This window comes from Aphelocoma coerulescens, chromosome 2 (assembly GCF_041296385.1).
Source record: "Aphelocoma coerulescens isolate FSJ_1873_10779 chromosome 2, UR_Acoe_1.0, whole genome shotgun sequence".
In the NCBI taxonomy this organism is placed as follows: Eukaryota; Metazoa; Chordata; class Aves; order Passeriformes; family Corvidae; genus Aphelocoma; species Aphelocoma coerulescens.
In genome coordinates, this window is record NC_091015.1 from 150,033,279 (window position 1) to 150,053,005 (window position 19,727).

General features: G+C 35.0%; 1 protein-coding gene across 1 annotated transcript in view; it reads left to right on the forward strand.

The window, feature by feature from the left end:
- The window catches only part of EMC2 (ER membrane protein complex subunit 2), a 36,517-nt gene extending 17,584 nt beyond the window's left edge, over positions 1–18,933 (forward strand). The window contains exons 6-11 of the mRNA XM_069005355.1: positions 7,708–7,793; positions 7,964–8,023; positions 10,360–10,441; positions 11,580–11,690; positions 12,578–12,682; positions 18,540–18,933. Of these exons, the coding sequence (XP_068861456.1) occupies positions 7,708–7,793; positions 7,964–8,023; positions 10,360–10,441; positions 11,580–11,690; positions 12,578–12,682; positions 18,540–18,626 (531 nt within the window). The 3' untranslated portion in view covers positions 18,627–18,933. The remainder of the gene's footprint in view (positions 1–7,707; positions 7,794–7,963; positions 8,024–10,359; positions 10,442–11,579; positions 11,691–12,577; positions 12,683–18,539) is intronic.
- The last annotated feature ends 794 nt before the right edge of the window (positions 18,934–19,727 follow it).

Here is a 19,727-nt window from a genome sequence, read left to right on the forward strand (position 1 = left end):
TCCTTAGCTTAGGACATGTGGATAGTCTCATTAACCTCTTGGGTTTTGTAATATAATTACGTGAATGAATAATTAAAATTTTCATCGTAAGACAGTGTTCTGATCAACTTTACTGTTCATGGGAGTGGGCAGGGACAAGTGTATGCGTACGGTCACGTGAAGTTAGCATATGGTCACATGAAGTTGCCCTTTCTCTTACTGTTTTGAGACGCTTTTTGTAGATGAGCTGGATGTACTTCAGAAGAGACACACGAGGTTCAAGACCTCTGGGAACCCAGAATACTAGAAAGATTCAGAGCAAAATCATAGTACTTAGTATCATGTAAATAGGCAGCAATTATATACCATGAATATCTGAGTTCACCTCTTTCTGTGATTATGCATTACTACCATCTGGACAGTATAGGTAACCCTTCTTTCCCCACCTCCTTGTCTACACTAAATAAGATGATAATAATGAGTGCTGAATTGGAGCATTGCATGTCTGTTTATCAGCTGAACTGTGGTGTTTCCTTAAAACTACTGCAGCAGCTGTGAATTCATTTTTAACAGAGACCTCCTGTGAAGATCGTGCAGCTTTGTACATTCATCTACAGGATGCTCTGAGTTGCAAAGTGGAACACTGCTCACCAAATGAAACATCTCCTAGTGGGGAGAATTTTCTGAGGTGACATGTATGTTTCATTAAATATATTGGCAGCACTGCCAGGAAAGACAGAGCTAGACCTAAACTTAGGTGTGCACAGTAGTAGTTTTTAAGGGAATCGAGAAAGATAGCTTGGCACTGTCTGACGCAGGATGGAGTTCGTGAGAGGTGTGAAAAACTGCAGCTGCTACTTTGGTTAGTTCCCAATGAAAACTGATGGGTAAGCTGGGAATGCACTATGTGGTCCTAAAAGTACGGGTTTTTTGCTTTTGATGGAGCACCATTTACCATTGCAGGTTTTTTTTGCTTCTTTTTCAGTTGTGATCAGTGAAGAGAGCAGAATGCATTCCATTTTTCCCATGTTTTGTGAGTGTAGCACTTCCAAATGTTGATGGAGATTTTGTATCTTGAAATTGAGTATTTGAGAACATAAGAACAGCTGTACTGCAGTTGTGGCAAAAGTCCATTTTACTTGTCCTATGTCTGACTTATTGCAGATCCAGAGGTGTGTAAGACCAGGGCAATGACAGTATGCTGTGGTCTGTTCTGCCACTTTCTTTTCATCTTCATGTTGCAGTTTTCCTGTGCCAGAAGTGATAACTCTGTTTTTAATGGCTCTTCATTAAATTTATGCATAGATTTATTTTAAATTTGTTTAAGTTTGCCATGCCTACATCTACAACATAATTGAGAAATTAAATTTTGTAATTGATTAATGGATTGGGCAAATCTCCTGTTTTTTTTTCTTTCCCACACCTTCAATCTAACAATTTTATTTAATGCCTCAGAATTTGCCTGTTACTGTCAGCAGTTGTTTTCACCTTATTAATACTCATGACTTTAGGGATCTTTTGCACTTTTTTCCCCTCTAAACTAACAAGTCCTAATGTGCAGCAATTCTTGTTGCCATTTTGTGCCTTTAACTCTGCTGCTGTTCTGAGTGTCAGTTCTGTGTTTTTTCCTTTATTTGGGTGAGAAATGAGAGTACAGAACAGCAGTCAGTATTAAAAATGCAAGAGTATTATGAACTTAAATTATAACAAAATGATGCCACAGATGTGTCTTTTCTGTATCCTTTTTTGTATCCTTTTCTATATTCTTTTCTGTATTTCTTTCTGTATTCTTTTCTGATAATTCCAGTATCACCGTATTTTCAGTTTTGGGTTTTGGAACAGGGTTTTTAGATTGTTTTAAGATGGCTTCTGAACACTGAACTGATGTTTTATAGAACTGTTTATTGCAAGTCCAGTATCTCCCTCTTAACTAGACAAACTCAGACAGCTTTTTTGTGTGCATTAAATTAGTATTGTTTGACCCTATATGCAGCCACTTATGTAGATTAAGTTTCAGGGTTTGTTTTATTTTGCTGATAAAAGTATTCATTATTTTGAATGCTATTCTTTGCTGTTGTCTTTTGTTCTTTATACTTAAAGAACTCCTTATCGACAGTTAACTTTACATCACTATTAATTCCCTTGTTAGATCACTTATCAGGAGTGCTGATTAGTAGTTTTTAGTACAGGTGATGCTGGGATTCTCAGTGCAGAGAACTCTTTCCTTTTTTACTTATTTATCCATCCATCCCCTGTTAGACTGGGGTAACTCTAGTTTCCTTTGGAGCTTTCAGCTTCAGGGTGAGACATCTTATTGAAATTATTTTTTAAGTCAAAGATTACTTTTACATGGATCTTTATTCATCTACACTTAGTGACTCCTTGAAGAACTCCAGTAGATTAGGGAAGCCTTGCTTTCCCCTGTGTAAACTGTTCTTACTTTTTGTTGGTATATAGCATCTGTCCTGTTTGCCAATTCCAGGCTTTAGCTTTTCAGCCTTTACAGCTTCTACCAATTTGCTCCATGCTGGTGTTAGCCTTTATAGGTTGTTTATTGGATTCCCCCAGAATTTTTGCTTTGAAAAATGTTTTGCTTTGAAATTGTCCCTCAAGGAGGAGCTTCAACCCAGTAGCTCTGTGCCTGCATAGGTTTGCAGGACTTAACTGTCTTTCGTAACTGACTTTGAAAAAAAGTCTGAATTCTGGTAAGAATACATTCTTTATTGTGGTTGTTTTTGATTACGTGCTATTTTTTGACACCTGTGTAATTTTTTCCGTGTATCTTTGTTGTAGCTCTTTACACTTGTTTTGATTTGCATATTGCAATTTCAAGAAAAATGTTTCAGTGTATCAGACTCTTAGACCAAATGCACATTTTCTAAAATATTAAAAAGAGCGAAAAAAATCTTTTTAAAATGAAAAGTATCATTTGTTTAATGCTGTAGTAGTTATAAAGATAAGAAGTTGTTCCTTTCCTAGGGGTGTTAATCCCTGAAAATTCTCCTACTAATACTTTCTTTGCAGCCATGAAATTTAGAACAATGTTAGACTCTCTTTTGGTATGTTTTACTAATGAAATCCAAAAGTTGATAAATGTTCAAGTCCTCACTTCGTTTTGAGTCTACTTAATGCTAATTGAAAAGAATCATGACAAATGGAGAATTAGTTCTTATGCCAGATTAGGGATTTTTAGTCTTTCAAAGAAATACCTTAGGTTCACTCCTTAATAAATTTGTACATACTGAAGTACCTTTGTCCATATGATACTGAATCTGTAAAGTATTACTTTAAGATGCATGTATGTTTCAATTAAGAATTGTGGATTTATAGAATTAGCCAATAACCATTTTAGAGTTTTGCTTTAAACTCTGGAAAATTGATGGGGGAAATCCATGTCATAGTATCTGCGTGGTCAAACACTGCAGATCTTGTTACAGCACTGGAGGTTTTGCCTTTTCCTTTTTACTTAAGGTGGAAGGAGAAAGAAGATTGAGTTAATTTTTGTATGAGGCTTGTTCTAGAAAGCCTTACTGTTGTGATGTGAAGAACTGAAATGTACTCTCTAAATGCTATTTTTTAAATCTTTATCAAGGTAATTGTGCCTATTTTAGTAGGCTTCTTAGACTTCAAAATAATTTTAAGTCCCTGTAGTTAAAAATAAATTTCTCAAGAATATTCTTGGTCACCTTGAAATTAATAATGGAACAGATTTGTACTCTGCATTTTGCAGTTTTTTAGTATCTTGCAGTAGGTCCCTTAAAAGTGAGTTTGTATTTTGGTATGTGAGGTTTTTGGTAAAAAGGACCTTTAACGTAATAAAACATGAAATTGCCTGGTTTTCTTTTATCAGCTGGTTGTAAGGCAGGTAATAAATTGGAAGTATGATATAAATGCTAGGTAAAGCTTCTGTAGAATTGGTGTGAGTCTGGCTTTACTTAACAAGTAACTAATTTTGTATGCTAAAGTGGTTATTAGTGTTGGTTGTGGTTCTGTGCAGTAAGGCATTTTGTTTAATTTGTATGGAAATAAAGAAAAATTGATCCTATGAGTGTACATTGTCATTAGTTATGCTGCTGTCCTCCGGATGCTCAGGAAACTGTGTGAGCCCCAGCTCACAGAGCAGCACTTAAGTTGACTCACACAGTGAGCTCATGGGCAATATAAATGAGAACAAGAATTAGAAGTTTGCAGCACACAAACAAGCCCATGTTTTGGTTGTAATGCAGACCTTTTTGTATATATTTTTCTTAACACACCGACTACTGGAATTATTGAATTTTACTTTTATTTTAAAAAAACCTGATAGGCTTTATGATTCAAAGAAAAACTAGGAAGTCAGGTGGGAAAGTAGTCTGTGAATACCATTAAAATTAAAAGCAGTAGTAGTATGTTTTCATGTCTATATTTTTTCACCTGTCATATCATGACTGTGAATCACAGATCTGAATACTTCAGATCTACTGAACACCTCTGTGCATATCTCTTGGCTTTATGATTTTATTCAGGTGATGGAAAAAGTTAGAATTTGCTTTAAAAAAACTCTACATCCTCACTGAATTCTTTCCAGTGGTTTTAAAAAGACTTTCAGAAATTCTGTGCTACTAGACAATGTTTTGTTCTTCCTCAGGATGTCACCACTGCTTTGAGTGGCTGAGCCTCTCTTTTGTAAACTCAGAGTTTTCTGTAAATAAACTTAGCTCTCAGCATTTCTGAGGGTGAAGAGAGTGCAGATTCCAAACGCAGATGCTGTTATATTTTTGGTGATAAAAAAGGGAAGTTTTAAATACTGTTTTTCCTATGTAAAAGTGTAATTTTGAAGAAATTTCATGGGATTTGGTGCAGAAGGGAGCTTCTGTCAAATGTATATATAATCCATTTAATTCCTAAGTACTACCACCAGAATATGTTAATTATGTCTAATGCTTTTGTCCTTGTTATTAGATTGCATTAGATTACATGCTTGCTGTAGGTAAACATCAGCTTCTATTTGGGACTAGAAATAGTTGTAGCTTTTCATAAATTAATGTCTTAAGGCTCCTTTGATTTATGTTACTTGGAAGTGCTGTGGTTAAGAAATAAAGCGGCCATGGAAAATGTGTTTCCAGACTCTTTTGGAGGACTGACTTGGATGCAATTGAAGGAGTTGCATTAGAAACAAAGAGGAGAGTGACTTATGTAGACTGTTCCTGTTTGCCATTGCAAATTAAGTTGTCATATGCACTGATTGATTTTGTACGTTTAATAGATTATTTTAGTTCTCAGGGGTTTACTTTGATCAGGCTCTTGATTTCTTTAAATTTTGAAAATAACCGAGTTATTAATCCAACAACTACGTTTAAAAAGCTACATTTATAAAGTCAGTAGTCTGTTACCTGCAAAACCCCTTCTGTCTTGGCTGGCTGTATGAATGCTTGATGCATTCCTTTGGCTGTGCATGCTGTTATCCCCACTTTCCCTTTTTTCATGTTTCAGGCTCAGTGGGCAGGTCACTGGGCTGTGTATAATGACAGCTTTGGGTAGTGGGTTAATGTTGCCCTGGTGTTCCCACCATAGCAAGGGGGTGACCTGCTTTACAAACGCTTTGAGAACTCCATAAAATGTCACAGCGAACAATCACCGGGGTTTTGGTTAGGGTTTTTTTGGTTGTTACTCTATGGTTTTGTTTGTAATAGCAGCATGATAAGCATGTGGGATTATTCTTTTTGAATTTAAAGAAAATAAGTTTAATTATGCTGTTACCTTTATTTTTTAAAAAGCAAAAATAAAATAGAGAGTGTTACTGTTACAGTGATAAATGTGTCAGCAGTTAAAATTTCCAGTTATGGCTTTTAGCCAGATGTCTCCCAGTAAAAGTAGAATGATGTATGTAACTTCACAGGTTGCAGTTTGACAAAGAAGCAGTGGAAGCCACACTGCTCGTGTTCTAATTTGGCCCCTGATGAGTTTTTTTTCTGCCTATGTCTTATGTTTAATCAGAAAAGTAAAATATTTTTTTCCTCACTTGAGTTATTTTCACTGAATTTTCATTGAATATGTGTTTGTGAGGAAGATAAAGGAGATTAATTAAAAGGAAAGAATGAACTTCATGTCAAAAGTATTTCTACCTTTTCTGTTTTGATGCTTGAACTAGTTTATTGCTCTCTTCTTTTGGAAGCAATTGATTAGTTCAATTGATGATTAAAGGATAAAAAATTATTTAGGAGAGTATTTATGTTTAAAATGCTGTAAATATACAAGAACTCTTGCAGGGCACATGTGACTGTGAACTTGGGTACATCATGAATAAATTAATTTCAGAGCTATCTGAAATTCAAAGATTAAAATTGTTTAAGATTTTGTTGAAAAGTTGTCTGTTCATGTGCTGTCAAGGCTTCTGAAAGGTGATATCCAACTGTATAAATTCTTTATAAGATATGAAATAGGATGAGAGCTATGAAGGGAGTAAGCAGTGGGACTTAATTACCAGAAAAGTGTGCTTCATACTTTATGTCATTATTATCTCATGGAGAAATGGCATACAAGAGTGTGTGTACAGGCAGACATCATGTACACCAGACCATCTGTTGGGTCATGTCTGACCGCAGTGGTTGTGATCACCCAAGAGCACAGGGATTAGAGGTGAGGAAGGAGGCTGATGGCATTCCTTCTTTGAGTTATGTTATGCTGGAATTGTATTTTTCTTTCGTTCTCTCAGATTTCTAATCTGATGACTTTCAGGGTGGCTGAGGTGTTCTGTTTGCTCCCAGCTGGGAAGATTGCTTTGTTCTCAATCACACCTCAAGTGTATTTTGATACTCTTGGTTTGAGCATGGTGTTGATAACATCAAGGTCACAGGTTTGACACCTGTATAGACCATTCTAGTAAGAGTTGGACTTGATGAGATCCTTGTTGGTGCCTTCCAGCTCAGAATAATCTGTAGGACTGACGACACCTACAGGCCTGAAAACTGTAACCAGCATCATTCAGAAGCTGAAATATTGGATTAAAGTACAGAATAATCCACTATTACAATCCTGTATATCTTATCTGCTTCTGGTCTCTAACAACTTTTATGTACTTCAAAATTTAAATACACTATAATTCTTATAACTCATTTTTATATTGTTTAAATTGAAATGCTTTTCTACCCGCATATCAAAGTACTGCTCAGTTTTTGCCATTGAAATGACTATTTTGTATTCCCTTTACATTGCAGAGCCTACTTTGTGCTCCAAGAATGATGAGAGACTTGTTTAGGAAATTGTTGTGTATTTAGCATTAGTTAAAGATTGCATTCAGCACTCCAACAAGAATATTTTTTAATGGCTGAAAGCCATACTTAAACAGAGACAGCTAAGATGCATCTGTGAGATTTTCTAGGACTCAGTCACCATTTCTCCTCTATAGTCATGGATCTTGTGAATGACAAGGTGGGGGTCATTGGAATGGCTGAAGATTAGCACCCCCTGCTGTTTTGTAATTATCAGAATCTGGACAGTCATTTATTTGAATGAAATAATGCATACAGTTTGTGCCTCCAAAGAAAAGCATACATAATGCGATTGTAAGAAGAGGTTTTCAATCTCTCAGTGGGATGTCATAGGGTATGTTTATAAACTTCAACCTAGCAGTGTCTCTGCTGTGGAATTCCACTGGTATTGAGATAATAATTTGCACAGTCAAATTGCTTTCCTTACAAAAACCCAGGGAATTATGAGGCCTAATCCTTTATTAATGTCAACCCATAGGCAGCAAGAAAGCGTAAGATTGCCATTCGAAAAGCCCAGGGGAAAAATCTCGAGGCCATCCGAGAGCTGAATGAGTATCTGGAACAGTGAGTGTCTTGCAAGAATACGGATTGTGTTTTGCTATTCTGATAAATCTTTTTAATTAAAATGGAATTTGCATTTAATTTACGCTTTTGCTTCAGTGCTAGTCATTTGCAGAATCCCTTGCCCATTCTTTCTTTTTTTCCTTTTTTCCTCTCTTGTCGTCTCTATACAGATTTGTTGGTGACCAAGAAGCTTGGCATGAACTTGCAGAACTTTACATCAATGAACATGAGTAAGTTGTTTGCTAAGTCCGCATAAAAACTGTTAATTTGAAACCCACTCTGTGTAAGTCAAAAACCTCAATGATATTTTTTTTTAAGGACTAGTGGTACAAAGTATGCTGTCTCATTTCCAACATAACAGGCCTCAACTGGAAATAATTACCAAGCTTACTTGGCTACCAAATACTTTAAGAAGGCATTTGATTTTCAAACAGAAAGAGTTTACTTAATTACCTGTATGTTTCAGTAAGTTTTAAAGTCTGATATTTAAAAAAGTGGTTTGAGTGCAGCAGGGAACAGCACTTACTTCCCATCATTTTTTTTGTTCAAGTGATGTATTTTACTTGTTAGAGATGGTAAATTCTTTACTTCTAAAATCAGTTGATCACAGCAACTGATACTCCAATTTTCTTTTAGCCTACCTCTCCCAGAACTTTTAGTAACCTTTAAAAAAAACTCCTCAAAGCAAAACATGGATCCAGAGTTGGAGGCATCTGGTCGCCTGGGTACAAAATCCAGTGCGATCAAGAATGCTGAATGTTGTAGTAACTTGCTTATTGGATATTTAATGTTTTTGTTAGCTTTTTTTATTGCTGTAGTGACAGGAGGAAATCCCAGTGTGAGAGGATTAGCTCAAAGCCTTAGTGCAAGTTTTCTAATATCACAGCATTAATTCAAACCTGCACCCAAAGGCATATCTTTTTTTTCCCCTCTTTCTTTAGTTCTTCAGCCCAGCCTGAATTATATCACATTGTTTCCTTCTTTCCTTTTCAGAGGGTAGTAGAAGAATCAAATTGTCAAGGAAGAAATAGCTGTTCTCACTGTGAGGGAAAAGTTGTTGGCCAGTCACCTCTCCTTGCACCCCATTCTCAAAGAAAATAGTTATTAAATTCCTTTAAATGATGACTTCAGAAATAATCTAGAATTTTGATACCTGGATTTCCATTTGTTTGGGGAAATCTACCAGCCACTTTTCCAAGAAAACAGCTACTAAAAAAAAAATTAGCTAGAAAGATAATTTAAGCTTGTCAGATCTGTCAGTACGAAAGTGAATGAGAGAGTGGTGCAGACATACGTATTCCATTATTAGGTTGGGATTTTTTTGCTATAATCTTTATTATGAAATTGTGCAGTAAAATCCAAGAAAGGAATTGCTTTTCCTTGTATTTGTCTTGGTCTGTAATTCCAGTAAAAAGCAGTATGTAGAAATTCAGTTCATGGAAAGAATTCACTGTGCTCACTGTACTTCTGTGAGCATCATTATTATTGATAACAGGGAAAAATTGGGCTTGTGAAATCACCATGCTCTCATTGTTGTTCATAAACACACTTAGATGTACAAGGTTTACACAGTCCTCAGTTCTACCCTGTTCTGCAATGAGGATTCTGGCTTCTGCTTTTGGAGAATAAGGTGGCTGCCCTTTTATCTCCAAATTGATAATTGTTACAGATACACAACTGTCATAATATGCATTAGAGAAAACCACAATGTATTATTGTAGGATACAAGATTTTACAGATAATACAGTTTAATATGGTCTCATAATTGCTAAATTGCTTTTACTGCGATATTAGATATCTACCCACACTGTCCTTATAAACCTTGTGTCTCTGAATTTTGGAATCCTATCACGTAAACTAGTGGTATCATGTATCTCTAGATGATGCAAATAGTGCAGAAAATTCTATTATTTGAAAGATCATGAAGCTGAGATTCTTCTCAATAAACCTGCATTTTGAGCTTGACTTCTTAATTCTTTCTGAAAGCCTTCAGAAAAAAACCCTCAAGGACTAGCCTTTTCTTTTCAAATGATAAGGATTTGCCCATTTGGACAGGTCTGATGCTATTTTCCTACATAGATTTGATCTGTTTGAATTTTAGAACTGTTCTTAGTATGATTTTTTTGATCTCAGTTCTGTGGTTGACTGTTGTCAGGTAAAGTTAATTGACAATGTAAATGCTGTGGTCTGTAGTTGGGTTTATGAATCCTCGGGTAGCTGAATTTTCTTAGGAAAAAAATGAATTATTTTGTAGTCTCAGCTCAGTATCTTACAGTACCTAATACCTGTTTCTACTCATCACCCTTGCTGATAAGAAATGGCACTTACTAATAAGAGATAAGTATATTAAATACTTCTCGTGAGCTGTTCCTTATATACCTAGACTATTAGATTTTGTGTATTTTTGTCTTGGTTCTAAACATCATTTTAAAATGAAACATTTTTATTAATTGTGAATTGTGATTTTATGGGGGGAAAAGTAAGACTTTTATTGTGCTGTAAAAAAATGGAAGCGAAGAGCTGTGTACTCTTGTTTCATTTTATCACTGTTTTTTGTATTCCTCAGCTATGCAAAGGCAGCCTTCTGCTTAGAGGAGCTTATGATGACTAATCCACACAACCACTTATATTGTCAGCAATATGCTGAAGTAGGTATTTCAGAAAAATCAATTATGTTTGATTACATTTTCTGTTTTTATGTTACAGAAGTGGTGAAAATGCTTTCTTTAATTTTTCCCTAAGAGATTTAAAAGAGTACACAGAGAATGTTAACATCTCATAGACCTGAATATGTTCTGAAAACTGTGTTTTCTTACTCAGTGTGACTAAGCTAAATATAAGAGTTAGGGCAGGAATTATTGAAGACAAAAGCTAATTTTAATTGAACTCTTCTTGTTGAAGTTTTTATGCGCTTTTCAAATTAAGTGCATGAGAAGTTAAATTTTTCTACAGCAGTGCTGCCTAGGTGGTTATGATATATTGCCTGTTACTGTGGACTCAGATCTTGAAATCCACATTCCAAATTCTGCCTGAAAGTAGCACTGGGGGAAGAGAGGTAAAAACTAGAGGTAAATTTAGAAGTTTTAGCTCAAGGCTTTAGCCATTTGAATTTATCTTTTTTTTCCGGATTATATTTTTTTTCCTAAATTGTACTGTTAACTGCTTGGAATGGGCTTAATTTGTTTAGTTAACGTGGATAAAATTGGGTTGACATTAAAACTTGAAAGCCTTAGTAGCTTTCTCATAGAAAGACTTCAAGGCATATCTTGTAGTATTTATCCCTCTTTCTTGTTGATCTAATATCAGGAAAAATGAATGGAAAAACAGTGGAGTAATACTCTAAACTTTGTGTGCTATTTTGAATACATAATGAAAGGCATTGTGTTGTTTTGTGTACTGGTTTCATGCGTGCTGTGGGAACATACTGTCAGTATGGATTTCTGGTAGTCAGAATTTAGATTTAAATTTGTGCTGCTTTTCATAAGAGACTATCCCAAGGTTTCAAGTATTTATAGGTGAAAAGTAATCACTTTTTAATCTTGTAGCAATACATTAATTAACTTAATGCTGGGTTTTTTTCTCCTATAGTTAAATATTTTAAAATGTATATATTGCAAAGAACTTGAATTTCTCCCAAGCCAGTATTTGGCCTTTGATAGGACTCAACCTGATTTGAAATGTCATGTGAAACAAACTTGGAGTGAATTTTTGTAATATCATTGCTTCAAAGTGAATTCCTGAGGTATGAATGACATGCAAGTTTCAGGAGCTTATATTTTTTTACAGGTTAAATACACTCAGGGGGGGCTTGAAAACCTTGAGCTATCGAGAAAGTATTTTGCACAAGCACTGAAGCTTAACAACAGAAATATGAGAGCTCTGTTTGGACTTTACATGGTAAGCATGATTATATATTTTCCATGTTACCATTTTGAATATGTTTATGCATGTGTATTATCCTTTGCTATTTGCTGTTTTGTTTTTTCCCCCCTGTTGTTTTAACTTAATAGCTCAGATTATTAACACTGTTTTAAAATACAAAGTATTTTATGTGCATTTGGTGTATGGACAATTTTGTGCCAGTAAGTATTCCTTACTTGAAGTGCTCTTAACCTTTAAGTCTTGCCTGTATTTTCAAAAGAATTATAATTATTTGCACAGGAAGGTAATTTCTTGAAAAAGGATTTAAAGACATGCTCCTGTTTAGAGGATGATGAATTGCTGAAGAATACCAGCACAGTAACATTGATTCCTTGCACAGTGCATTTATTTATATAAGTAAAAAACTCTCTTTGGTTTTTAAGTAATATTTTTTATTCTTTCAGGTGAAAGTGGACATACTTTATGTAGAGTCTTACCTGCTTTTAAAATGTGTTTTCTGATGCTACAGGGAAAAATGTCATGTTTTTAATGACAATTTGGACATACAAGTGATGTATTTTATATTGTCTATGGTAACAAATTGAATGTGGAAAACTAATTCATAACTCTCAGTTTACGAAAAGCAAATTAGATTAGATGATCATGTCCAGGTCTGGTTCTTAACTCAATACACAACTGAACTGAAGTTTAATGTAGCTTTAAATAGAACAAACAATAGCTTAAAAAGTTCAGCTAATTCTTATCTGGATGCTGTTTGCCAATAACTTTAAAAATTTTTTTGTCTTTTTCCACTGTCACTGTGCATGGGACTTGGACTGTAAGGATGCTGAATGTTCTCTTATTTCATGCACATAAGTTTTATAGTTACACTGGGTTTTGTTTTTATTTTATTGTATTCCTAGTCTGCCAGTCATATTGCTTCCAATCCAAAAGCAAGTGCAAAAATGAAAAAAGATAATATGAAATATGCCAGCTGGGCAGCAAACCAAATAAACAGAGCATACCAGGTTAGTACTTCACTGCTTTATGATACTCTTGACATGCTCTATAGTTCTTTTCTGCACTTTTATCAGCTGCTGTTCAAGAGGTTAAATAGGACATGTAAATCAGCATAATCTGCTTGGATGTTTTATGTTTTGCTTCAGTTTGATTTCCAGGAAACCTTAATTAATATAAGGTTGATATTTTACATTTATTAATTACTATCATGTACTAATAACTTTAAACAGATTTTTCCTACTAACATTAACTGAATGTACACTAGTGTAATATTGACCTCCAAGACTTGGTTCTACAGCTATTTTGGTAGAACTTGGTGTCTCTTAATTCTTAGAATGACTTTGTTACCCACTTCTGTTTTACTAGAAAACAAATGAAAATTCTAGAGTTTTTATTTTCCTTGAGTTTACTCTGACCTTTCAAAATCGTATCTAATTGCCTTAGTATTTGTGACTGAAGTTGGTTTTGTGTAGTTTTGTAGAAAAATGCTTGTTGAGTTGTGAAAACATAGACTTTGTAGGCCACGAACAAAGCTTGCTAAAGTCATTAGGAGTCTTTTCAACTTTTTGAAAAATTAGGTGTAAACTTTTATATTTCCTATTGTATTATAAGCATCTATTTCTTTCTCTATGAATGAACACGTTTTAGCTCAGAGGCTCTGCTGTCTGTGCATCCCAAACATAGTACGCTGATTTGACTCCCTTACAGCTATTTTTAATGATCTGCCAATCAAAGTTTATATATAAGTAATCCTGAACATCAACATCATACTGTCCAGTTTTCCCCACAACTTTTTCTTTGAGCAAAAGTATTGATACTAAATGGAAAGACTTTGTATACATGTAACACTTCTTTCTCTCTACAATATTTCAGTATCGGAACCCAATATTTAATTTTTTTCTTGTTGCTACTGTTTCACAGTTAGTACTACCAAATGGCCTTTTTACAAGCACCATCTATTATGAAATTAAATTTAATTTTCCTTTTACAACCAGTGCAGTTTTCCTAATACGTACTGCATGTCAGTTCCTTGCCAAGAATGCAGCTTCTTGTGGCTGATATGTTTTTGATATATTCCAACTTAGAGGTATTTTCCATTTCTCCTAATTGGCCCTGTAGCTTATGACTGTACAGTGAAGAGTATTGTATCCCTGGGGACAAAATGAAGAATTTTATACCTATGTGCCTAAATTTTATTTCTCTTCTGCTATTTAAATCTCTCTGCTTTTCATTAATAAACCATTTACCTGCTCACAATGGTAAGGTGTGTATGAATTAACTACTTTGATGTTTCATAAATAACCAGGGCTTCTTTTGACTTGAAGTATGCCTGACATTCCTATAAGCACAGCACTGACAGAAGACTCAAGTATTGCAGAATTCAAAACAAAACAAAGCTTCCAAAAAAAAAAAGAAAAAGAAAAAAAAAACCCAACACAAACCCAACCAAAACAACCAAAAACTTATAAAAAACTGTCAAAGAATGGAATACACTATGGATTCATAGTTGATAGAACAAAACAGGTTTTAAAAGATGTGTGAATTTTTAGTGAAAACCAGTATTCCATGTTTTACATCTTAGTAAATGAACTGCTTAGATTAGAGTGGATTTGCACATGTTTTAAGTAAATATTGTGATTGGAGTTCGAAGTACCAGTAGAGACTTGTAAGCACTTCTGGGAAACAGCCCCTTTTAAGGTTGCATTGGGGTGGAAATTTAAAACCAGTAGTGGTTGTGGACTAGCCTAGAAGACCTGGAAATAGGCAACTCCTGGTTCTAAATATAATGGATGTTTAATTAAGACAGTTTCTAGTTAATTGATGCATATCCAGATAAGCATACCTGTTTTTTTTTCTTTTCCTTTTTTTCTCTCCACATGGCTTACTGTTAAGATCATAATGTCTCTAACAAAACATGACTTTTATTGGGATTGGTGTGGTGCTGGGGGCATTTTTGAGTGTGTGAGGTTTTTGGGGGGGGTGATTGTTGGTTTTTTTTTTCTTTTAGTTTGATTTTTTTTTTTTTAATTACTGTTTCTGTGGAGTTCTTTTGGATACTACATTAAGCATTTTTGGTTGATGCTTACCAGAACAGGCCATGTTAATGCAATTAACATACACACACACACACACATAAATATATATATATATATAGATAGATAGATAGATAGCATACTTTAGCTGCTCTTGTTAGCTGTTTGGGATATAAAGTGAAGAACACTGTGTGTGATTAGAATCTTAGGGAAAATTCAGCTCTTGAGAAAATGAAAGTGCTCAAGCTCAAGCCAGGATCTTGGCAAGTAAATGGGGTGAACACCCCCCTCCTCTTCCCAGAAGAACCACAAGAAGCTCTAGAGAGTACAGCTGGGCAGGATAGCCCCAGCCCAACCCTCCTGACCTTGTTACATGGCTGCAGAAGCATTTGGCTACTCCAGTCTCTTGTGTCAGAGACTCAGAACATCCAGCAGCTACAGCCAGTGGTGTCGGGTGATGCTGTAAGTGGCAGTTCCCCTATGAGTCAGTGTTGATTTGTTGCTCCCTCGGTGAGCTGAGCAGTTGGAAATCGTCACCATTTGGACCTGAGGGTGAAGTCTTGGTCACTTGTGCCAGGCAAGCAGCCCTTACAGTGTTCCTGCCTTAGTGGAGGGTATGTCTAGACAGGTTTTAAGCTGGATATTTATATTATCTCTGTAAGTCCTCCCCACTTTCCATGCATTATCCACCTGTAAAGTACAGTAAGAGCCTTAAAAGCTTGTTGGGTTTAACATTGACTTATTTTATTGGTTGGACATTCTCATACTGCTAAATGAAATTTTTCTGGTGGTCATGTTCAAGACAGCAAGATGCATTTGGAATCCTGATTTGGATATCTAGACAAATTATGTGAAATTGTGAGTTCAAATTCCAAGTTATTAATGCAAAAAGTTAGTTTTGAGCAATTGTCTTGAAGTGAGATTGTTCCCCATTTTCAGTTTGGATTTGAACTTGAATTACCAGCAGTTTTGTCAGTAATTTTGGAAAACTGTCTTTATTTTTTCAAATAACTGGCTATAGTTGCTTTTTTATTATTTAGTTATTTTTTATTGTTTTTATATGCAATTCACTTAAAATATTTTTACTAGTCCCCTTCTTTCAGTTTATTCTGTCATTCAAGCAGTGTGCTTTGGCACTTGATTTTTGCTTTTTCTGTGCATTCCTCTATGAAATCAGAGAAACTTCTTAGTTTATTGTAATTTAAAGAAAGCAATGTTTGAGTATAAATAGAAAACCTTATTTCACCAATGTCAGTTAGACTGTGCAGCACTGTCTTTACAGGAAAACATGGTGATAAAGAATAATTTTAAAAAAATCTGAAAAGCACAGATATTTGACACTCCATCTAGTTAATATACTTATTTTGATGTTAAATATGTAACCATCGTTGCTGATTAGTACTTCTCATCTGTGTCTAATCTAGGAGAAATGTAAACTTCTTCAGGAAGACAGAAAGGTTTTGTAGCTAGGGCTGCTGTATGGAGCTGGAATTCCTGGCTGCTAACACATCCTCTGAAAAAAAAAAGAGGTCATTATTCTCCAGGTTTCTTAAATTTAATTGACTGGGTGGAAAAAAAACCAAATAAAATTTAATTTTAATCTTGTATTTCAGAAGTTAGTGAAGTAGTCATTATTCAAAGAATTAGTTTTAAGTTTATTATTATGATAAGCTTACTTTTGCCTTATGACTGGAAAACTGGATCATTCCATCTGTGCAGACCCTGAGAAGAACTTCTGTCTGTTCTAACTGAGGACATGAGTCACAGTTACCTTACCACCAAAACAAAATAAGGCTACCTGGTGCTCTTCAATTAGGTAATTGGTTTAGCATGTCCTCTGGTAGAAGCATTTCAGCAGAGGCAGGCAAGTTTGATTAATGCTCACAAAAATCTTCAATGTTACCCTACTTGTAGTAATTTTCCAGATACATGTTTCTTGGGTACATTGCATAAATTCTTCTGTGTTAGCAATCTACATATTATTTATGGCTGGAGAGGTGATTTTGTTACTAACCATTTGGGAAACAGAAAATTAAATCATGACTTAAGAAATGGATTCCAGCTCAATCAGTCAAATTGCTGTGTAATGGCTGAATAGACAAAATAATTGTTTGTCAGGGCAAATTTGAAGTGATTACATTTCCAAGTGTACTTCTGGTTGTTATGATGCAGAGTGGTTTTATTTGTTCAGCTTAAACTACATGTCAGTATCATGAAGCCAACCGCTCTTGAAATTAGCAAGTAGCATTTTTTTAAACTAATGTCATATGTCAATTTTGCTTCCAGTGTCTGTGGCAAGAATAAGAAAAAATTTTCTATTTTCAAGCTTTTCTCTGCATGCTTTCTGTGTGGCTTGCAAAGTGTGCTTTTTGACTGCAGTATATTTAGGCTTCTGTGCTTTTTATTGAAATTTCTGAATGCTTTGAATTTGAAGCAGGTTTTCACTTGAAACTTTTGACTTCTGTTTTTTAACTTGCTTGATTTTGTGAAAGGATTTGGAATTCCCAAGTGTCTGTTTAATGTGAGCAAAGAGAGGATATTTTATTCAATCAGGTATAAGCAAAAGTTGCTGCTTTCACCTTGGAGTGTGTTAAGAAATCTTGGATTTTCCTCTGAAATTGACTGTTGCATGTCACTCTGGAAACTGCACAACCTGAACAATGGGTTTTTATATACTATTAGAACCAAAACCTGGCACATCAGTTAATCACCTGGAAATAAAAAACGTGAAAATACAATGTTTTCAGTACATCTCTAAGCTGTAAAGTGTTGTCACAGTAACAACATTTCTCCTAACTATTTAATTTGAAATAGTTTATCATTTACTGTGCCAAAACTATGTTTTTAAAAAACTCGGTGCTGATTGGGAATCGCAATGCTAGATTGTAGCCCTGGGGTCAAAAGCAGGTTAACAGGTCCTGCAGCTTGTTGCTGGTGTGATATTACCTGAGTTTGATGACTTAATCTTTCTTAACAGGTCATGAAGAGTTTGCTAAATTAAGTTAATTACAAGAGAGAAGGGACACATTATAAATCAAGGACTAACTATGCGAGACACCAGTGGTATTTGAAATAAAAAACTTCAAATTGAAAATTTATTGAGTGTTTAGATTTAAGTAAAGGATTTAAGTAGAGAATAACATTTAAGTAGAGAATAGGCTGTTTTACTAGAAGCAAGTTTTAGTTACCATTTCTGTAATTTCTTTACCACCCCTCCCAACCTGAAATGCAAAACGTTTTAGTGCAGGTGTATTAAAAATGGTTAGGAGTTTCACTTGACTAAAGACCAACCTGGTCAATGAATCCCCTGTGTTAGGTATGGCTGATGAGCGATGGGAATTGTCAGTATCATTAGAAAAACCCTTGAGCTCAACATGGAGTGGTCAGCATTTCCTGTCCTTCTGCCCCTTCCTTTCTAAAGCCATTAGTAGTATTTATTAAGCTGTATCTTGCTTTCTTATCAAGACAGACTTATTTCAAATGTTCTCTGAAATTGCCTTTTTAATAGTAGGCTACAGTCAAGTACAATGTCATCACTCATGGTTACTTTGAACCATAAAATATATGTTGTCTGGATTATTTTAGAGTAAATCTTGATAAGTAGAACTTTTTCTGTCTTGTTTTAACAAAAAGTAATTTGTCTTTGTTTCATAGAAGAAGGGTGATATAGCTTGTATTCTGGAAAAAATTCTGAGTTTTAGTTTTGTACTTTTAAGTTTGTAGTAAATACAGTTAATTACCCATATTTGATGTTTAGAACTGTTATTTTCACAGGTTTTAGACCTAGAATTTCAGAAATATGACAAATAACCATCCTTTCTTTCCTGTTTAGTTTGCAGGTCGCAGTAAGAAAGAAACTAAATACTCTTTGAAGGCAGTGGAAGACATGTTGGAGACCCTGCAAATCACTCAGTCTTAGTTTGGCACAGAGATCTAATATGAAATTTTCCAACTCAACCTGTGGGTTATGTTACTCTAGTGCTGTTAAAAGTTAATTTTTTATTGATTAACATGCTATATAGAATAACATTTTATGAAAAGTAAAATGCCTATTTATTGCTGCTATAAAGAAATGTGATTAATACCCACTGAAATTAATAACTTATCCACATAAACAATATAAAGAAATGACGTGCTGCACATCAGTCTCCTCAGATTTTTGTATGTACAGTACCTGCTTCTAAGCCATAATTTGTAGAAATAAACTTGTTAAATGATTAAAAAAATACGGTGACTTACTGAACTTGCAAATGGAAATCACAAATTTACATATGTAGATTAATAACATATGCTAAATATTTTTCTTACTTGCATATTTAAGAGTTAAAGCATGCTACAGAGGTACACTCTGGAAAATACATCAAGGAGTGATTATGAGTACACTTTATTAGAGAAGGTTTGTTAAGGGTTTTTTAATGAATTGATATCTAGTACTGTAGAAATGGGGAAAACTTGCTCATGGACTTTGCTTCAGAGGTGCTGTGATACTGGCTTAAGGCTAAAGACATTCTTCTCCATGGCTTTGTGGGCAAATGCTTCTGTGTCCACATAATTCTCCAATCAGTATATGGATATTCCCTCTTTTTTATTCCTTCTTTGTGTCCTTTGCTGTACTTGTGTTTCACATGATGAATTTCAGCTGGGGCTCTGTGCTGGTCTCTACTGGTTCTGTGCCCCTGGTGTGGGCATCCCTTTGCTGTGATGCTTTGGCTTCTCCACACTGAGCAAAAGGTACTGCACTGAAAGGGTGACACGAGACAGCTTGTTCAGCTGCCTTGTACTTACTGGGGGATAGTGTTTGTTACACCATCAGCATGAAGCATCTGGCACACTGCAAAACTGTATTCTATTTGTCTTTAGGCACTTGTTTATTTACTCAGATAATTAGTCAAACCCCCTAATTAAAGCATTTTGCTCTTCTGATCATTCTGGATGTTGTTCACACGTGTACTGTGGCAATTGAGTTGCACAGATATCATTTCATTTACTACAGCTTCAGTAAGATTGCATAACAGCAGTA